At 44.6% G+C, this 22,761-nt stretch overlaps 1 protein-coding gene across 2 annotated transcripts in view; it reads left to right on the top strand.

Moving 5' to 3' along the window:
• The window catches only part of ARHGEF26 (Rho guanine nucleotide exchange factor 26), a 187,166-nt gene that overhangs the window by 82,872 nt on the left and 81,533 nt on the right, over positions 1-22,761 (top strand). For both annotated transcript variants that reach the window (XM_088447687.1, XM_088447688.1), the window contains exons 7-10: positions 3,228-3,380; positions 3,807-3,936; positions 6,251-6,325; positions 11,712-11,801. In XM_088447687.1, coding sequence (XP_088303813.1) covers positions 3,228-3,380; positions 3,807-3,936; positions 6,251-6,325; positions 11,712-11,801 — 448 coding nt within the window. The remainder of the gene's footprint in view (positions 1-3,227; positions 3,381-3,806; positions 3,937-6,250; positions 6,326-11,711; positions 11,802-22,761) is intronic.

The following is a 22,761-nucleotide window of genomic DNA, read 5'->3' as shown; positions in this document are numbered from 1 at the left end:
AGCATGGCAAACACAGAATGTAATGCCGGCTGTCGGGATGCCTCCTGTCAGAATACAGACAGCGGCATCCGATGGTTGGTATCCTGACAGGGGTTGGGTAAGTATACCCACCTATCCCCCCCCCCCCTACCCTCCCTTTTTGTAGCCTAACCCTCCCCACCCCGCACCCTAGCCCTCCCCGTTAGTGCCTAAACCTAACCCTCCACCCTTCGTGCCCAAACCTGACCCCCCCCCCCAGTGGTGCCTAACCCCCACCAAAAAAACCTAACCCCGCTACGCTTCCTAAACCTAACCCTCCCCCCTCACTCACACGGCTAAAGCTAAGGGGGCCCCGGGCTTACCTCGTTCAGGCTGACGTTCTGGCATCGGGATTGAGATAAGATAGGCATCAAAATACCGACGCCTAAGTCCCTTGTCGGGATTCAGCTATTGGTATTGAGACTGGCGGCATCGAGGCCGCAGGTCTCAGAACTTCATCCCGGCAGGCACATTTGCTGCATGGGCAGATGCAGTTGCATCTTGAAGTGCGTCTAGCTCTGCATATCGATATACAGGGCTGTAAGGAGAGGTGGGATTAGCTGTACATAGCATTGGCTGCAGCTCGTGCCCTCCTCTAGCGTTAGGTTTCCGCACTGTGTGTGAGGGGGGGGGGGCCTTCCTGTTTTGTCGGTCCTGAGCCCCACAATTTCTGATGGCAGCCCTGGGGACCCCTATGCGTTCTATTCTTATGGTATAGGAGAAGGCTATTAACCTTTCGGGATTTCTAAATTTATACAGTACTAGAATGACTATGTAGAGATAATCTGTGTATACCTGTGTGTTAAACGTAAGTTATTCTCTATGATGCAGACAGATATGGGTCATAAGCAACGTTAGGTGAGTAAAATGCGTATCTTTACTTCATATAAACTACATATACATATACGTTGATCTGTCTATCAACAAAAAACATATAGTACAAATACTGAAGCAAACCAAAACAAAAAAATCAATGTAACAGTAATTGTGGATGAGATCCACTTCTATAAAATGATGCCCGCCTTGTCCGATGCACACCACGGTGGAAATTAGCAGAACAGTGTCAGTCACTAGGTATGAAAAGGTTGAAAAAACGCTGCGGCGTCCCGCCAGTCTTTGTATTGAAAAAATGGTGAGGTGCAGGTACTTACCCAAATCTTAGTTGCTTGTGTGCTGCCCGGGATATCTTCTTGGGGTCTGGGGATGGCTTGCTTGAGTGTGCGGCGGGGGTCTCTCTGGACTGTGGTGCTCTCTGTAACGCGAATGGTGAGCAGTGTTCCTGCAACCAGGGACATGCCCGCGTCAGCGTTCAAGAGTTCACCTGTAGTCGCGGGAGGGGGCACCAGCGGTCGAGGTTCCTGGGAACTGAGGCCACGGACACCCCTCCACTACAGAGGATACTTACCCGGGAGCTCAGCTGCCGTTCTCAGTTGTCCCCTGGTTGGCTGTGTAGGCGCGCTTGCAGGTGACTTCCAGTGTCTCCAAATATGTGGCTGGATAAGAGTATAGTCTCTGGAATACGGGTAGCGTGGACAAGGTATTGCTGGGCAATATTGTGCTAGTTCAAAGAGTGAGTGTATATAAGGCGTAAAATCCAACCCCCTCCAGTTAGGTTTTACAGTTTGTATTGCCATGAAACTGAGGTCTTTCGGATTGCTGTTATGATGATCACAGAAATATTTTAAAGTTGCTAAAGTGAAGTTTTAAAAAATTTTAAAAATCCACCTGCCGCAAGCACCTGAAATTTTAAAAACACCTGGGGCATACTTGCCCCCCCTGGAGTCTATTTCGCTAGTTTTTAAGTTTGTCCCCCAACTTTGTTCTTTTTCAAAGTAATTTTTTGGGGTGTTAAGTATTTTGTAGACTTTTTTTTGACACAGTTTACCTTTGGGGGGCTATCCCAAGGGTGCAGGGGGGTTCCCACAAGTTTACACCCCAAAACCCCAATTCTGCACTTTTTTTTCGACAGCTTTCATAGGCAAATCTATTTTGCCTATTCCAATGCATTGACTTTCCGCACTGGCGAAAAGTCATTGTAATTGAATGTGGTTTTCGCCTGGCGAAATGACGTCACCGGCGATACTTTTCCGCAGAAACGGCCTTTTCGCACCTAATTGAATATGCCCCTTAGTCGCGTACAAATTTGCTTATGGCCGCAGATTAATCTTAACAGTGTGTGGCCCGAGGCATGATGTGATCTTTTACCTGTTTATCCAGATTGGGTACTTTTTGCTGAATTTTTCAACTTAATTTGCTTATAGTGTACTAAGTACTTAGGACTGGCATAAAGTCGCTGATTATAACGCATATTTGTTGCATGCCATGGCTAAGTAGCAAAGTCTGTAGCACGCCAAGCAGGGATAATTGGTACAATTTGAAATGGGTGTATTTTGACACATTTGCATTTCCCATAAGGGTCCAGTGCTGCAAACACACCGATGATGGTTACTAAAGCTGGGTACACACTGACAGATTATTGGCCGATCAATTGATCAGACAATATATCTGGTGTCCGTCGGCAGGTGTGTACCAGCGATATGTCTGCGAATGACGTGGTTCACAGACATATCGCATTGGCTGTGCTGCACGGCCAATGGACAGATATATCTGCAGACATATCTGTCCATTGGCAAGTGTAAACACATGCAGCGGCAGCCGCGGGGAGGGGGACGGACCCGACCCACCCCCTGGCCAGCGGAACCCGCAGCTGCCTGGAAGATGATGGTCATTCAGTGTATATGAACGACCATCATCTACAGATATATCTGTTAGGTGTATACCCACCATAATAGTAAAGATGCTTAGGAACCACAAGATACATACATCTCTGCATATGTGAAAATGTGCTATTATTATGTACACTTTACTTTTAATTAATATATGCTCATTATACTTCCTGGAGTCCCGTAGAGTTCTATGGTAGTAAGTGTTTCCCACTTATCATGAGGTGGCAGAGAGACAGTGAGCCAATATAAACTGTACTCTTAGATGATGGAAGAAATGCAATATTGCTGCATTGTAATAATGTGACCCAATAATGTTGGAGCACTTAGATATTACTTTGTGCATTACACTGCTTAGTTTACAGTCTTTTTCAGGATTTTCTGCTATTTGACCATGTAGATAATATAATAGGTAATGAATTATGTGCATGACTTCTGCTCTGTGATAGATGGTCACAATCATGGTTTATGATTTATGTTTTGTAGATTTTTTAAGGAACTAGAAGGAAGACATCAGAGAAACATTCTCATTGAAGACATGAGTGATATTGTCGAAAAACATGCAAAGTCTACATTTGATCCCTATGTAAAATATTGCACTAATGAAGTCTATCAGCAAAGGACACTCCAGAAATTAATGTATGTTTCACACCTCTCCATACAGTCTTCTATGTGCCATAAACATTGATTAATCCACTTTTATAGTGTATGTATTGTTACCAGTTGCATTTTGCTGTCCCTGTTACACTTTGTAATAGTATATATAACAATATAGTAATAGTATATATAACAATATAATAATAGTATATATAACAATATAGTGATGTATTTGGCAACATTAGCAAAATGAAGAAAAAAAAACAAACATTTAATAAAGTTTAAAAATCAGTCCATCATGGCAAATTCCTATTCCGTTTACCTGATATATGCATGAATTCATGTTCTGTATGTACAGTATATGAGGATGTATGATAAATAGCCTTTCCTGCAACCATCATTTTAACATGACTCTATTTCAAATCATATTCTGACCACTAACATTTACACTTTCATATGTCTTCCTAGATCTACAAATGCATCCTTCAAAGATGCTTTGGTGAAAATTGAGTGTCATGAAGAATGCAGGAATCTGCCAATGATCTCCTTCCTTATACTTCCCATGCAGAGAGTCACTCGGCTTCCGCTTCTTATGGATGTAAGCACTTTCTGTGTACCGCTCTGCATGTGGCTTTACTTTGAGGTTTCATTTGTAGCCTTTGGTTATATTGGGGATCATGTAGTATATCCAGCTGCAGTTTTGCTATATTCTCAGTGATTGTCGGTTGCATTCTATGTATAAAGCTACTGCTCTGGTACACTTGCATGCACTATGAACTACAGAAACTGCTCCATGTCTCCGCTTGGAACATTTAATGCTCAATGTGTGAATTTAGAATGCTCTTCTACAATAATAAAGATCATCCCAAAAAAAGTTCATATCACCAAAACAATTAGCCCTGGATGAGATTGGATGAACTTTAGAAGGTATTCTGTTAATTTGTTATTGTACATCAGGGCCAGATTAACAATGGGGCGGATGGAGCTCAAGCTCCAGGCCTCCACATAAAAATAGGCCTATCAACATGACAGCATGATTACCTAACTGGCCATAAATAGTTTTTCTAGTTTTCCCCCTAAAAAAAAATGATGCAATTTTTCTATTTTTATGTAGTTAGGGAGACATTGTGTCTCATAGTGTAGGTGGTGTACACACCAAGGTGACTTTGACCAAACCCACACAGCACCAATCACAGCTCTTCCCCTTCTCAGTATAGGCCCTTGAACATTTTCAGCTCCAGGCCCATGTGGGCCTTAATCCGGCCCTGTTGTACATATATACAGTACTTGTCAATTCATTAGTTTGGAGCAGTTCCTCAGTGCACTGTTGGCTCAGTGATATTATTGCATGTTAATACCATCACCAATTTGTAGTTTTTATATTGGCTACAGGAAGTATCCGCTGTTTCTAGCCAATGAGATACTTTTCTAGCCAATCAGAAACTTGAAAGTCAATATGGGTGTTGACTTTCCAAATGCTCACACCTTTCATTTTTAAAGATTAGATAGAGGGAGATGTAATAGACCTTTGAAAGACTGGATACAGGGCAAATGGAGAATTTACTCATAGCAACCAATTCGCTTCTGAATATCACTTTATTGAATGTACTTGATAAATTCTAGCTATGATTGATTGCTATGGGCAACTTCTCCACTTGCCCACCTCTCCACTCTTTAAAAGGTTTAATACACCTCACCCAGTCAGTTAGAGCGCCTTTCACCTGTAGATATTCAATGGAACTGTCTTAGTAGTCTTGTATACTTGTGTATGTGTGTGTATGTATGTATGTATGTATGTATGTATGTATATATATATATTTTTATACTCCACAGGGCGGCACTCCGTACACTCGAAAAGCACATTAGCCATGCTTACTGCAACGTTTCAGCACTTCATTTTGCGATTTGCACAAAATAAAGCACTGAAACATTGCAGTAACCACGGCTAATGTGTTTTTTGAGTATACAGAGTGCCGCCCTGTGGAGTATATTTGCAATCTGTTCTTGGATACAGATTGGAGGGCACCCGTCAAGGTTGCATATTGACCTCATGAGTGCCGGATTCTGGCTTTCTATATACTGTGTGTGTGTGTGTGTGTGTGTGTGTGTATGTATATATGTATATGTATGTATGTATGTATATATATATATATATATATATATATATGTATATATATATTCATGCAAGGAGTAGCTGGCATTGTATGCTCAACATGTTTTTATGAGATTCTGAATGGAAAATATATCTGCATACCCACATGCATACAGTATGGAGTAGTGGCTTATGCACACAATAATATGCTGGCTCCAATCATCCACTGGCAATAATATGCTGGCTCCAATCATCCACTGGCAATAATATGCTGGCTCCAATCACTTCCTGCATGCAGTACATACACACCGTGCCAGGAGTTTGACCCTATACATTATATCTATGAAGTGCTTCTCTGTGGGTTTGACCACATAATTTAAAGTGACACTAATATGAAGTGCACAGACTGATGCGTTTTGCACTTATTTTTGGTGCTGCCTTAAACTTTTGTAGGCCAAACTTGCCGAGAAGTGGTGGCTTGTAAAAAAAACAAAAAAAACAACAAAAAAAAAAACCTCCACTTGGTAATTATACCCCCATACCATTCACTCTGCAGCTTGGTTGGGTAACTGCAGCTGTACAAGGTGGGTAACCCACATCAAAAGAGTACTGATTGTTATCATTTATATTTCATTTGGAAATTGTGAATACGTTTACCAGTTTAGAAGATTTGTATTTAGAGAAGCCATCACATTAACGTATATAATGGATAATACTAAAGTCAGAATAAAATTGCAAAATGTGTTGGCTTTCCCTTAAACGTCTTATCATTGTTACTATGTACGTCTAAATAGGTCTGTTTTATTTTCTTTCAAATTAGACTATTTGTCAAAAAACACCAAAAGATTGTGCAAAATATGACGCATGCAAACGAGCATTGAAAGAAGTTAGCAAGGTAAGTGTAAAATCTCATACCTATATGGCTGCGTGCTATACAATATGGAATTGTGTGTACTTCAACTGTAATTTAGTTTCCATCCTGTGGAGAACTTGCATGTACAGATTTCTGCTGGCAACTGTGTCATGTCAAATCAGTATAGAGGTTACAGTAGTTAATATAAATGGAGCTCATGATGAGTTGGATGGAACTTGATTCTAAACCAGAATTGCTAAATGCTTCCTATAAAATAGTCCCTTTTGCTTAACATGCACCATGGACAGCAGGATCAGATAAGTATGAAACAAATGAAGGATTAAAGTAACGCAACATATCCACAGTGCCTACTGATGTACTACCCATTGTTACCACCCATGTACCACTCACCCATCAAGTGAATATTTATTTTATCCAATTGGAACCTACCTGTTGTGTCCAGACATCCTGACACCTATGGACCAAAGCTCACACTTTAAACTTTTTTCATACAGTAGGTAAGCACTATCTATATTTATATGCTTATTATCAATAATAGTGTGTTGAATACGCTGAATACTTTAGTACATATATTTGGTTTTTACCATTACCCTCTGGTGAGCCCTGGGACTCTTAATTTATTCCAAATATATTTAGCAGGGATTTTGGTGACCCCTATACCCCGGTAACTGTGCACAGGTATGAATGATTTATCATTAATAGGTAGGCAGAGGGGTGTTGTGCGTGATGTGTATTATATGTGTACTTCACTTAAAATGGAGAAGACCATCTGTCCCTTTAGACTTTCTTATTCTTTTTAAAAGACATGTATTTTAAACTTGAAAAACAATATCCACTGACAGTATTGCGGCTTCAATTGTAGGTGTAATGCCGGGTACACGCTAGGACGATGTCTACTTATTTGGCAAAGTCAGAACAACAAGTCGTACAGTCTGTACGATATGCGTGCTCCCATGGTCGCATGCATCAAATCTGATGATATCGCATGCGGGCCCATTCATGTCAATGAAGGATGGAGCAAATGATCATTCCATCATTCATTACATAGTTCAGATGTGTACCCATGGTACGTTAAGTCGGCATATCATCCCGGTACACATCGTCCAGTGTGTGCCCACCTTAAAGCTGGGTACACATTACCCGACCACCCGATGCAAATCAATGGTGCAGATGAACGATATATCGAACGGGCGGTGCACACTGCACGATCCGGTGACTGCCCGCCCTATATGTTGTTCACCGACACCATTGAATTTGCAGGCGTCAGCAGCTGGTGCGCATGCACGGACGACGGAACGACACCGATGTCGGGCAGCAGGTGTGCGTATAGTGTGTACACACTAGGCGATGTGCCCGATATGTTGGCCCGGTCCGCGTTATTAGGGTTGGTGCTGCATTTGGGCAGAGAGGGGCGCGATTGTGGTGCTGCGGGGGTGCCACGATCGCGGAGGGTTGCAGGGGGTGCTGCGATTGAAGGGGGTGAAACTATTGAGGCAGACACTTACTGATGTGCAGTGGCAGCACTGCAGGACTGATACAGCACCGATCCTCAGGCTCTGCCACTGCCGCTGACCGGGATCCTAGGCTGGCAGGTGCAGCCCTGGCAGTGACGCATATGATGACTGTGAAGAAGTGCAGTGGTTCTTATACCTGGGGGATGCAGTGCTGCTAGTACTGCGGGGGGATGGGTGCAGTGCCGCTTGTACTGCAGGAGGGTACAGTGCCACTTGCACTGCGAGGGTGTGGGGTGCAGTGCCAACATTACTGCAGGGAATTTGGGTGTATTGGATGTTCTGGGGGGCCGGGCAGCTGAGCTGCTGCTGCTGTTTATCCCCCTCTGCAGTGGCTGCTCAGCGGCATCAGAGCCCAGCCCAACTTGTTGGCTAGTTGGATGATATCGTCCTGATGTATGGCCTGCTTTAAGGCATACAAAGATTTGTGTACTCAAACACCTGGGAAAATATTTTACAAACATGCCCCAACCCACTAGCCCTAGACCCTGGGGTCTGGTTCATGCAACCATTTTTTCAATCGCTCAGCTGGTTCTATAATCCAAATGCAAATCAACTATAGCCCACCATCTTTATATGGTGACAACTGTGGAGCTGGGGGAGCAGGAGGACCAATCACAGCTTGGTCAACAGTGTCAGATGGTTGACACACAAATGGTTGACACATTTTTTTATTTTAGTAATTTAACCCTAACCCTCTCCCTGGTGCCTAACCCTAACTGTCCCCTCTGGCAGCCTAACCCTAACTCTTTCCCAAGTGACTAACCTCACCCTAACCCAAGTGCCTAAAACCTAACCCTAACCCTCCCCTTAGTGCCTAACCCGAACAGTCTCCACTGGCAGTCTAACCCTAACCTTAAAAATGTTGAAAAACCATTCAAACAAAAAGTTTCGACCATTTTTGTGTTAACCATTTGAACCTGTCAACCTTTTGTCCCTGTTAAAATAATGCATGTTGACCATCTAGTGTCGACCCATTAATTGTCTACCTTTTACATTGGCGATCTTCTATCTGGGTACTGGAAAAATTGTGCAGGGAAGGGATGTGCTATAAAACATAAGGCAACAAATATATTAATGCAACATTATATTATGTGCTGATAAAACATGTTTCATTGAACTACGGTATATAGTATACTTTTGATATTAGGCTCACAAAGTAAGAATATAAGAACAAGTCACATAATTGTAAAGTATGATAACCGATTGAACTGCTCTTCCATAAATGGGAATAACTTTAGCACACAAAGGGGCGAATTAATTTCAGTGCAATAATGAATAGCCATGGGAGGGAGCTATGCAATACACCGCGCTGTTTGGACGGGCTAAAGGATTTCTTCTTGCACCCCCCTGGGGAAATCTGACAAAAGTGCCAGGTTAAGTAGAGAGAACCAGCATTCCCTGACTTAACCAATTCCCGACAAGGCACACAGCGGGTTGTATTGATAGCCGTGGGAGCTCCCCTATTCATTATCGCACTGAATTGAATTCGGCCCAAAGATATGTTGCACAATTTTATTCTATCATTTTAAGTAATGACATTACAAAAAAAGTTACATTTTAAGTTTACCTTTGTTTTTGTTAAAAGCTTTGCTATTAAGGATGATAAGAAAATAGAAAAAATAAATAATTAAAACAGAGTTACATGTTAGGCACATACATTTTACTTATGAAACAGAGAAAATGACGAGTGTTAATTGGAGTTAACATTGAGAAAGTATCATGTAAGCTGGTAACTTGTGCTTGATGAAATAATATTGATGATGAGCTGTGCTGCTTCAGCACATGTTAAGACTGAACACCACCCAAGGCACTCTCCGCATTCCTGTTGGTGTTACCTTATGCAGCTAAATGAAGGTGACTTGCTATGGATTCTTATGTGTCGGGCAGCCTGGAGGTTTATCCGTATGCATTGCAGCTGAAATTTTTTGTTGTTGTCTCAGTTCTTAAAGAAATAGATCTCCATTCACTGGCCAGTCTTCAGGGAAACAATGACAAGTCTGTATTGTAAAACCACACATCACCTCTCTCCTTGAGGCTTGGATCAGGTTAAATATGAAGGATATTCTTTATTAATCATTGGTGGTGTCAGTTAAAATTACCCTGAATATGGTCTTTGATGAGATCTTGATTAATAATTAGAAAATATGTCCAGGCTTGTTATAGTAAAGTTTTTTTTCTATTGTAACACCGGGTATTAATGATTGAAGATACAGTACACGATACAGAAGAAATTACCGATAATAACTGTTTATTCCCAGAAAGGACTAAAACTAGAGATGTGCGCGAACCTCCGTGTTTTGTTTTTGGTTATGACAAAACCACCTTTAAGTGTTTTTTGGTTCTTTTCTGTTTTGGGTTAGGATTTTTTCAATATTGATAAAACAGCTCAAATCATGTAATTGGACCTGTTTACATGCAATCCAAAACCCAAGATTCTTTTTTTTTTTAATCCGTATACCAAATTTACAGCAGACCCGATACAGGACTCTGTTCTACTCGGAACCCAAAAAGTGATCCGAGCCAAAACTCTGTTCTACTCTGAAACCAAAAAGTGATCCAAGCCGGCACTTCATTCGACTCAGAACCCCAAAGTTCTGGTGTGTTCAGTTTTCAGTAAAACTGAACCACACATCTCTACTAAAAACATAGAAAATCATTGTATAAATGAAGCCAATAGTATCACGAAATCACACCTTTACTAATAACTAATAAAAGTAAACATGAATAAAATGGGGATAAATAAAATAAAAATAAATAAAAAGGAAAATATCACATAAGCAATATTGCTGCTTGCTATACAAGCAGTTCAGAGTATTAATTTAAATTGTTACACTCTGTATATGGACACATTATCCTAATATGGAAACAGTTATTAAACAGATGATATAATATTACCAACTTCTGGATTGGGAATCCCTTTTAGCAAAAACTTAATTTGAAGTTGGTCCATTTTACCAAATTGTTTCCTTTGGCACATGGTCAGTAGATAAAATAATATCCACTGTGATCACTAAACTCCAGGATTATTCCAAATAATATCCTCCAGCAAGTAAGTGTTTTTTTGGGGGGCGAGTGATTCCATAATGTTACTGTGGCTGCTTTGTACTCCTCCACACACTAACTGACAGTAATCATCTGCTGAGTAAATTCACTCCATGTGCTACATGTGCTCCTTGTCATTCACTTGAGTTTCGAGATTATTTTAAATTAATGGGATAGATGGTAAACTACATAGTTGTAGTGTATGTAATTGATGAGAAGTATTACATGGCAGAAGATAAGAACTTTTTCTGGGAAGAAAATACAGTATCTATAATTTAGTTTAAGCAAAGTTGTAGTAATGTGGATACATGGGCCTCATTTTCTAATGAGTTTTATTACCAAAACAAGTGATACATTTCACTGTGTATGATAAATGGTGCTCCAGCCAATCAGCTCCCAACAGTCAACTGTTAGAAAAATTTAAGTTGGGAGCTGATTGGCTGGAGCACCATTATCATACACAGTGAAATGTATCACTCGTTTTGGTGTTAAAACTCGTTAGTAAATTACTTCCTTGCGCTGTTTAAGGCGCAAGGAAGTAATATGTATGTGGACACATCTGTACTGTACAATGCTAGAATATTTTATTGGTTTGGTTTTGGAAAGTAATCAGTATAAGTAAACTTGGGACCACTGTATTTTAACAACGGTTCGTAAAATAAATATTGGCATAAGCTGGAAAGAAAACTTTGTTGATGAAGCCAGAATTGCACTTTCTTTGTATAATGTATGATTTTACACAGGACAATTAGGAGTTTCTTACAAGTGGAACTTTCATTTAATAGTTAATAATTCTGCATATATAACAAAAAATTTTTGTCTAAATCAGTATTTCCAATTTTTGTTCCTAGTTGGTTCGCCTGTGCAATGAAGGAGCACGGAAGATGGAAAGGATGGAAATGATGGTGACGATTAATTCTCAATTGGAGTTTAAAATAAAGGTAAAGTAATTTGCCTTTTCATTTTCAAACAGTTTAAATATGATGCAAAAAGGTAATCCGTCTTTTTTGGACATTTATATACGACCTCTTCAAATATGTATTTGCTTCATGACAGTATTAGTATTATATTTATCGTCACCACACATTTACAACTGCTGTGTCATGGGTACATCGTGTTTTTTTCTGTAATCTGTGAGCAGATCTTCATAGTATAAAGTACAATTGTACCATCTTAGCTGATATGAGATAGTAAGAAAGTGTGGCTTGAAGCAATAGCATGACACACCAAAATAAAATGACATTAATATATCCCCTAACAGTGCTTCTCAGTCTTGGTCAGGGGCACTGACCGTTTCGGCAGGCCTAGTGGAAGGGGGCGTGGCCTAATTGTGGGAGGCTTGACCACGCCCCCTTAGGGTAAAACAGAATTTAAAAAATAATAATTTTTGCAGGAGTGGGGTGCTGTAAGACCCCCACCCAGGGCAAAGCCAGGAGGGGGCGAGATCAGTGTGATCGCTCCCCCCCGCATAGACAGTTGACTGCTGTGAGCCGTCTCCCAGCTGCTGTGAGGTAGGAGGGGTGGGGGGCTGGCGCCAGTCCCCTCCAGCAAGCCCAGGCCCGGTAATTAGTACCCGCTCACCCCCTCGGCGCTCCTGACTCTAAGGGGTATATTTAGTACTAAAGGTAATTATTACTTTAATAGATTTTGATTTAAAATCGATGACAATCAAAATTGATCAACATCTATGTTGTGTTTCTGGGGCTAAATCACACATTTACTATAAGACCGTTCCTAATTTGTTTTTATTTGGGTTTTTTAAGTATTAGTAAATGTGTGATTTTGCCCCAGAAACAACATTAATGTTGATCAATTTTCATTGATTTTTAATAGATTATATAGATTATACCCCTAACCATCCAGATTTTCATGGGAAGATGGTATAATCATACTGACTGAGGTACTAATTAAATCATCCGTGTTCTAGTATAGATATTTTTAAAACCTAGGCTATTAAGCTGGGTAAACACTGACCGATATATTGGGTGATCAATTGATCGGCCAGTATACCTGGTGCCCGTCGGAAAGTGTGAACAACGTCGCTCACAGACAAATCGCATTGGCTGTGCTGCACAGCCGATGGCAAATATGTCTGCAGATATATCTGTCCATTGGCAATTCTTTACAGACGGCCGTCAGACCTCTCGTTCACATGCAGCCGCGGGCAGGGCCGGTGCAACCATAGGCAGCCGCCTAAGGGCGCCAGCCACTGGAGGGCGCCACTGAGTCCACAAAAAAAATAGTGAATGGCATAATTCATGGCTGAGTGGCATATAATGGATTTGTGGCTAAGCTGTGTGGCATATTATGAATTGGCGACAGTGTTATGAGGTACATTATGATTTTGGCGCTCTACTGTGTGTAATATTCTATGTAGTATATTATGAATTTGGGACACTGCTGTGTGGCATATGATAAACTGGGTGGGCTGATGCGTGGCATATTATGAATTGGAGGGAGCAAGGGCGGTTGGTGAAATGTTGCCTAGGGCGCCCGGGAAAATTGCCCTGGCCACGGGGAGGGGGGCAGACCCGCCCCCGAACTGCCCCCCCCGGCCAGCGGGACCCACGGCTGCCTGGAAGATGATGATCGTTCATATACACTGAACGACCATCATCTACGGATATATCTGTTATGTGTGTACCCACCTTTAGAGCACAGTGAGGACTGTGGAGGAGATGTTTTAAGGGAGAGAAGTGATACCACTTCTCCCCTATGTATTATTGTGTGGTTGGGCGGTAAATTACACTATGCACCCCTGTCATTATGGGCACTGCTATCTACAAGTTAGCAGCGCCGATGTACAGGCAGATTTATGAATGGTCAGTGGCACTGACTGTTCCGACAGCTGCAGCTATTGATAGCAAGAGCTGCATCTGTTGTTGCCCTATCACCACAGCAGGGATAGCATTGTCCCTGGTTGCTGCCGAGCTGCACCTAAGATCTTGCGATGCTTGCGAGATCTCGCACATGCCCAGTGTAGCCGACTGGTATGTGAGAGACAGCCCCTGGCTTATGTGCTCTGGCAGATGAGATGTTTATGCATCGCCATGATCAGTGCCGCTATAATAATCTCCCCCTGTGTTTGAGAACCACTGCCCTAACAGTGCAAAAATATATTTTCTTCTTCGGGGTCCATGGGGTCCACAGCCATTACGTTGGGGTATGAATCCCGGTCACCAAACAGTTAACACAAACGAGCTCTCTGCTCCCAGGATGCACCGGGCTTCCTCCTCATATACCCCACCCCCTGCCTCAGGTAGCCAGTTTCTTCCTGTTTGGTGTGTTCACCACATAGACAGTGGGACTACGGGAGCAGTCCTGCAGACGAGTAACAAAAAAAAAAAGAGAGAGTTTTACTCTCTGTCTCAGCGGGTGGACTGAGCTGTCCTGGAAGCAGTCTCGCGTCTGATTGGAGGCGCACCGGCCACGCGCTGCAACTACCGGCGCCGCACCGCTAGCCTTGGCAGGCCCATGGCTGTGGATTTGGCAGGGGCTCTCATGCTCTGGACCACAACCGGATCAAGGGGATGGCAGGTAAGCAGGTGGTTGCGGCTGACGCCGGGACCACGTGGCGGTCCGGCCTCCGGCGGTGAGACTGGCCTCCATATAGGGCAGCCAGCGTGTATGTCAGTTGCTCTCTGAACACTGCTCCTACAAGAGAGGACACTGGGCAGTCTCCCTGTATACCTTGCCTACTGCTGGTCTAGATTTTTACAGGGCTCTATCCTACCTAAGCTTGGGCTGATTATGGTAGTGAGAGCTTATATGCATATGGAGTATTTATGCATGACATGTAATTGTTGTTTATGGATACTGTTTCTTCTGTAAAAGAACTGTAATTCCTGTATACTGTCACTGTCTCTCCCCTTCCCTTGCTACAGGTGTGTGGGTTGAGAGTAGAAAGCAGCACATATACACTCGGAACCAGTGGCATAGTGATATGTCTAAGAAGTCTGAGGGTCAGGTGGCGGGAGCCCCGTTGCTGATATCCTGTGTAGCCTGCAAGCTAGGTTTGTCCCCACAGGACTTTCTACAAAATGGGCTTTGTGGGACCTGTTTCAGACAGCCACCACACTAATTAAGTTTGCCTGTTTCAGGCCCTGAGCCTCCTTGGGCATCATTTTCTCAGGTTATGGCTCAGGTGGCAGAACGGCTGGCTGCCCCGGTACCACCGGTTTGGGGTTTGCCTCAGCAGATGCATCCTATGCCCATGATGTGGCCGCCTTGGATGGACCCTGCTGCTGGTAAGGTTATGGCATCATCCTTGGGGGTATTTCAGCCTCAGGCTGTCAAGCCAAAGCAGCCTAAATCTAGGCGCCACGTACCACCTTACATGGGTGAGTACTCCAGTGCCTCCGAGGAGGAGGAACAAGCACAGGAGTCTTCGCAGGAGTCTAGCTCCGAGGAGGGTGATGATCATTTCCCAGTAGCCGATGTCCCTTTTTTGATAAGGGCTGTAAAATCGGTGTTAAATATCGAGGAAGGGGATCTTCCGCTTAGGAAAGCCCCCCTGTTCAAGCGCCAGAAGGTGATTAAGGCAGAATTCCTAAAGTCTGAACATTTATCACAACTTATGGAGGAAGCCTGGGTCCGTCCGGATAAGATAAGCCATTCGTCTAAAAGAATGGCGCTTTTATATCCTTTTCCAGCAGAGGACTGTGCCAAGTGGGAGAATCTACCATCAGTTGATACACATGTGGCACAGCTGATTAAACGTACCACTTTGCTAATCACAGCAGTTTCGCTGAAGGAAACCACGGATAGGAGACTGGAGACTTGTCTCAAATCTATTTTTTCGCTGGCAGGAATGGCCACCCGCCCAGCTATGGCCACTGCCTGGGTAGCAAGAGCTATTGAGGAGTGGGCCAAGACTCTAACGGAGTCTTTACCAGACCTCTAAGGAGCAACTGGATATGATCTCCTTTATTAAAGAAGGGGCCTCTTATTTGGGTGATGCTGCCTTGGATGCAGGGATCCTTTCCTCTAAAGTTTCAGCTGAGTCCGTGGTGGCACGTAAGATCGTCTGGTTGAAGGATTGGAGGGCAGATGCCGGGTCCAAAAAGGCACTATAATTCCTTCCATTCACAGGAGGTGTTCTCTTTGGTCCAGAACTGGACAAAATTGTATCCTCCATGGCAGCCTCAAAGACGGAAGGTTTGCCATCAGCAACCTCGTCCAAATTGAGGAGGGCGTCCTTTTCGGGGGTTTCGGCCGCAGGGCAAGGCCAAAGGTCAGCCCTCAGCGAGATTTCCACAAAGAAAGGCAGGACCCAGGAAGCCCTGGCAGAACAAACGTCCAGGATCTACCAGTGGCCTGATGGGACGGGCCTGCCCTTGGGGGATCCCAGGGTGGGGGGCCGACTGCTTCGGTTCTCAGAACCCTGGCACCTCACGACGGAGGATGCCTGGGTTCGGGGAGTTGTTTCCCGAGGGTACGCCCTGACGTTTTGGAGGACTCCTCCTCAAATGTTCTTTTGTGTAAACCCACGGGTGGGTTCAGAAAGAACTTTGGCCCTTCAGAAGGCTTTTCTTGCCTTACTAGCATCAGAAGTAGTGATTCCGGTGCCAGAGAACCAGTTCCGAGAGGGGTTTTACTCCAATCTGTTCCTGGTTCAGAAACCGAATGGGTCATACCGGCCTATTCTGAATCTGAGAGAGCTCAACAAATTCGTTCGAGCCCCCGGGTTCAGGATGGAAACATTGCGATCGATTGTGTTGGCAATGGAGCAGGGGGACTATATGGTGTCCTTAGATATACAGGATGCCTACCTTCACATCCCAATCACACAGGCTCATCAAAAATGTCTTTGTTTTGCGGTAGGGGAGGAACATTTTCAGTTCCAGGCCCTGCCGTTTGGCCTGTCCACAGCCCCTCGGGTATTCACCAAGGTGATGGCAGTGATGATGGCATGCCTCAGACGTCAAGGCGTCAGGATTTTGCCTTACTTGGACGACCTCCTGTTGCTGGGGCAGTCCCCACAGCAGTTACAGGATCATTTGAGGCTGACAGTATCATGTCTGTACTAGGGGTGTGCACCGGCCACTTTTCGTGTTTTGGTTTTGGATCTGGATCTTTCTTCGTGTTTTGGATCTGGATTGGTTTTGCCAAAACCACCCTTCCGTGTTTTGGGTTTTGTGTTTTGGATCTGTATTTTTTTTGGATCTGTATTTTTTTTTTAAAACAGCTAAAATCACAGAATTTATGGATTTTTATGCTCCTATGCAATTATTAACCTCAATAACCTTCATTTCCACTCATTTCCAGTCTATTCTGAACACCTCACAATATTGTTTTTATGGCCAAAAGGTTGCACCGAGGTAGCTGGATGACTATGCTAAGCGACACGAGTGGGCGGCACAAACACGTGGCCCATCTAGGAGTGACACTGCAGTGGCAGACAGGATGGCAGTTTGAAAAACTAGGCCCCAAACAGTACATACTGCAAAGAAAAAAAAGAGGTGCAAGATGGAATTGTCCTTGGGCCCTCCCACCCACCCTTATGGTTGTATAAATAGGACATGCACACTTTAACAAACCAATCATTTCAGCGCCAGGGTCTGCCACATGACTGTGGCTGAAATGATTGGTTCGTTTGGGCCCCCACAAAACAAGCTGGCAATTAATGTGTCCCTGCACAAACTGGCTCTACGGAGGCAGGATGTCGTCCTCATCCTCCTCATCCACCGATTCCTTGGATAAAACAGGAAAAAGGGATTTAGGTGTCCCTGGACTGCTTACGGTCTTACCCAAAGTTTCTGAAATTGACAGTAACTTTTTATGAATGCGCTGCAGGTGACGTATAAGGGAGGATGTTCCTAGGTGGTTAACGTCCCTACCCCTACTTATTTCACCTTTACATATGGTACATATGGCAAGACAGTTGTCCGGATTTGGATAGAAATATTGCCAGACCAAAGAGGTGGAATGTTTGGTCTTCTGCCCAGGCATGACCGTGATGGGCTTTTTCATCCCACGGACAACAACTGTCTCCCTCGGAGCCTGATTTAAACAAACCACATCACCATCAGAATCCTCCTTGCCAACTTCCTCCTCAGTGCCAGCTACATCAGTATCCTCATCCTGTTGTACTTCAACAGTGACAGTGACATCTTCAATTTGCATATCAGCAAGTGGACTGTGGGTGCTCCTTTCAGCACTTGCAGGGGGCGTGCAAATGGTGGAAAGAGCCACCTCTTCCCGTCCAGTGCTGGGAAGGTCAGGCATCGCAACCGCCACCACACTTGGACTCTCCTTGGGGATTTGTGATATCTTCTTAGAACGCACAGTTCTTCGCTGTGCTTTTGCCAGCTTAACTCGTTTGATTTTTTTTTTAGCAGGAGGAGGGCTTCTATCGTCATGTGAAGCTGAACCACTAGTCATGAACATAGGGAAAGACCTTAGCCGTTCCTTGCCACTCCATGTCGTAAATGGCATATTGGCAAGTTTACGTTTCTCTTCAGATGATTTAAATGTGTTTTTTAAGGTCATTTTCCTGAACTTTGTCATTTGGGATTGTATGTGCCCTCTACTATGACATTGGGCATCGGCCTTGGCAGACGACGTTGATGGCATGTTATCGTCTGTCATGACTAGTGGCAGCAGCTTCAGCACTAGGAGGAAGTGGTTCTTGATCATTCCCTATTTTATTTTTATCGGAGAAAGTTTGGTCCTCCATTTATGTTATATTGATATATACGTGCGGCTAAGGCGCACACAAACACAGAAAATATTTTTTTATTTTGTTTGGAGTGTACTTCGGGGGTTACAGCACCCTTTAACAGACAAGCCAGCCGGACTTTTACTTATGGGACACAGGCGCACGCTTGGCACTACTTTGTTGATGCACGTGCGGCTACTGCGCACACAATTCACAAACACAGAAATTTTTTTTTTTTTTTTTAGCACTTGGGGGGAGCACCCCTGACGGACAGAGCACCCCCTGGACAACACTACAGCACCCCTTTAGGACTGGGACACTGCACAGAACTTTGGAGTGGACACAGCCCCTATGGACAACTGACTGCACAACACAGTCCAGCCAGCCCCTATGGACTTTGAAGTAGTGGACACAACCCCTATTGACAACAGCAGCACAGCACAACAGAGCCAGCCCCTATGGACTTTGAAGTAGTGGACACAGCCCCTATGGACAACAGCAGCATAGCGCAGCGCAGCACAGCACAGCACAATACTACTCTGCACTACACTACACTACACAGCCCAGCCAGCCCTAACTCCCACCCTCCCTCTTCACTGTCCACAGCCGAGTGAGAAAATGGCGCCGACGCGGGTACCTTATATAGGATCCAAAACCCGCGAGACCCGGAAGGCGGGATGATGAAGTTTTGCCTCGATTTCAGATCTGAGTCAGGCTGGAAAAGTCGAGCCTGTCTCGGATCGGCCTCGGATCGGGGGGGGGTTCGGATTTCAGAAATCCGAACCCGCTCACCCCTAGTCTGTACAGTCACGGCTGGATCATAAACTGGCAAAAGTCGTCACCCTGTCCGGTACAACAGATGTGCCATTTGGGAGCGAGATTGGACTCTGTGGTGCAGAAAATATATCTGCCGGAGGAGAAGATCCTTGCCTTACAATCATGAATATGCAGGTTGCTTCGCAACAGGCAGATATCTGTTCTAGTAGCCATGCAGGTCCTGAGGTCGATGGTGGCCACCTTCAGGATGGTGGAATACGCTCAATTCCACTCCAGACCACTGCAGCAATTCGTTCTGTCTCACTGGAACAAGGATCATCGCATGATCAGGTCTCAGCTGCTGCGTCTCTCTCCAGAGGTATGGTTGTCCCTGACCTGGTGGTTGCAGACAAAGCATCTCAGGCAGGGTCGCCCCTTTTGGGTGTCGGATTGGACATTGGTCAAAACCGACGCCAGTCTTCAAGGTTGGGGGGCGATGACGGGGTCACACACTTTCCAAGGAAAGTGGTCAGTGACGGAAAGCTGGCTACCGATAAACATCGTGGAATTAAGAGTTATATTCAAAGCTTTAGTGCAGGCTCAGGAAATCTTAAAGGGCAGGTCGGTGCAGATACAGTCGGACAATCGCACCGTGGTTGCCTACTTAAATCATCAAGGGGGCACAAGGAGTCGGGCCGCCTTGGCAGAGGTATCAAGAATCCTGGTATGGGCAGAGACTTATCTGCCGTGTTCATTCCAGGAATCCTGAATTGGGAAGCCGATTTTCTCAGTCGGCAAGAGATAAATGCAGGGGAATGGGCCCTGCATCCACAGGTTTTTCGGAACCTTGTGGACAGGTGGGGTCTACCAGAAATAGATCTGATGGCATCAAGAAGGAACAACAAGGTTCCCAGGTACGGATCCTGGACAACGATCCGAGAGCCGAGTTTGTAGACGCACTGATAGTAAAGTGGCGTTACAAGCTGGTATATCTGTTTCCCCCGTTTGCTCTTCTGCCCAGAACTGTCAGAAAGATCAAACAAGAGGGCAGCACCATCATATTAATAGCTCCGGCATGGCCGAGACGGCACTGTTTCACAGATCTACGGTCTCTCTCCATAGACACTCCATGGCCTCTCCCATTGAGACCGGATCTGTTGCTACAGGGTCCCTGCTGGTACCCGGATCTTCATCGGCTATCTTTGACGGCATGGCTCTTGAGGCCTCCGTCTTGAGGAAAAAGGGGTTTTCCGAGTCTGTTATACGGACGATGCTGAAGGCACGGAAACCATCCTCAGCCCGTATATATTATAGGGTTTGGCATACTTTCTTTCAGTGGTGTGAACTGAAAGGGTATGATCCACCTAAATTCCTGATTTCCAGAGTGCTTGATTTTCTTCAAAGCGGTCTGGAAAAAGGGCTCCGCCTGGCCTCTTTAAGGGTACAGGTGTCAGCTCTTTCAGTCTGGTTCCAACATAAAATTGCTCTGAGACCAGATATAAAGACCTTTTTTCAGGGGGTGTTGAGGATTCAACCTCCCTTCATTTCCCCGGTTGTTCCGTGGGACCTGACTCTAGTTCTGAAGGTTTTACAGGCTCCTCCGTTCGAGCCTTTAAATTCAATAGACTTCAAGTGGCTAACAGCAAAGACGGTATTCCTCCTTGCTATGGCATCTGCACGTAGAGTGTCGGATTTGGCTGCGCTTTCCTTCCGGGAGCCGTTCTTGATATTTCATCAAGATAGAGCAGTACTACATACTAGGGAGGGTTATCTTCCGAAAGTGGTGTCTAAATTTCATATTAATGAAGAAATAGTAGTTCCAGCTTTTCAGGGCACAAGTCTCTCACAAGGTGAGGCTTCCCTGGATGTGGTCCGTGCGTTGAGAATTTATGTTAAACGCACGAGCAAATGGTGGAAGTCCGATTCACTTTTTGTGCTTTATGGTTGTCATAAGCATGGCTGGCCAGCCAATAAACAGACACTGGCCAGGTGGATTCGCATGGCAATTTCATTGGCTTATACACAGGCTGGTATGCGTGTGCCGGATTCAGTGACGGCACATTCTACTAGGGCGGTAGGTCCATAATGGGCGGCCCGCCGGGCGCTTCTGCTGAGCAATTATGTAAAGCAGCCACATGGTCTTCCATCCATACCTTTGTCAAATTTTATGCCTTTGACACTTTTGCGCCTCAGGATGCCTCCTTCGGGCGTAAGATTCTCCTCTCTTCCGAGAGTCAGGAGCGTCCCCGCCCGTAGGGTTAGTGCTTTGGGATATCCCCAACGTAATGGCTGTGGACCCCGAAGAAGAAAACAAAGAGTTATGGTATAACATACCTTTGTTAACTCTTTCTTTGAGGTCCATGGGGTCCACAGGACACCCACCCAGACGCACCTGTAGTTCTGGGGGAGGTTTTTCCGTAGTTCTTCTCTTGAGAGTCTGAACTCGTGAGTATGGGTCTTTTCTTTCTTACCCTTTGTTTGTCTCTGCCTGCTTGAGCTTGGTAACGAACTGGCTACCTGAGGCAGGGGGTGGGGTATATGAGGAGGAAACCCTGTGCATCCTGGGAGCAGAGAGCTCGTTTGTGTTAACTGTTTGGTGACTGGGATTCATACCCCAACGTAATGGCTGTGGACCCCATGGACCTCGAAGAAAAAGAGTTAACAAAGGTATGTTATACCATAACTCTTATTTTCTTTGAGGATAGTCTTTCCTGCCTATGTAATATGAACTGTCACTCTAAAAGTTATTGGGGATTATTTACTAAATAAAAAAGTGCAAAACCCCATAGCAACAAATCACAGGTTTGCTTTAATTCTCTAACTTGAACTAAATTGAATTGTTGATTGGCGCATTGTTGGTTTACTGCACATAAAAACTTTACTATTTGTAAGTAAAACCTCCAGAAAGAGGGCCTGATTCATTATGGATTGCAATTGCAACAGTGTACTCAGATCGGCCGATGGTGCGTACTGTGCATGCGTATGTATCGCAGGGTGCGTGCATGAGTTAGCATTGCGATCGCACTTTGATCACCTACGCAGATACAAAGCCATCGCAGAATGTGTGACAGGCTGTGAGTGTTTGGGGGTGGTGACAAGGGAGTGGTCGGAGAGAAGCAGGGGTGCCTGTCCGTTTGGACGCCGTTACTTGGGCGTGCATAATTTAGCCACTGCGACGGCATACGCAGCTTGTGTACTGTGTGTGACAAGGTTAGCAATTTCTGAGTAAGGTCAGACCTGCTGTAATTGCGTGTGAGGGGCCAATGTTACTCGATGTTCCCGATGTATACGCAGGAATGCAAGTTATTACAGATGTGAGATAGCGGTAGTGGGTGTCTCTATGCTGGCTGTGCGACGCCATTGCGATAGCATTCATTAGCACATGTTCACAGCGGGGCTGCGTGCGTAATCGCAGCTGCGATCGCAAAAGCAATTTGTAATGAATCAGGTCCAGAGTCTGAATGAACTGTAACTGTGCTCAGCAG

The sequence above is a fragment of the Taudactylus pleione genome, unplaced genomic scaffold, assembly GCF_031769625.1.
Source record: "Taudactylus pleione unplaced genomic scaffold, aTauple2 ptg000436l, whole genome shotgun sequence".
Lineage (NCBI taxonomy): Eukaryota > Metazoa > Chordata > Amphibia > Anura > Myobatrachidae > Taudactylus > Taudactylus pleione.
The sequence above is the reverse complement of the archived record's forward strand: the minus strand, read 5'-3'. Positions and strand labels throughout refer to the sequence as shown.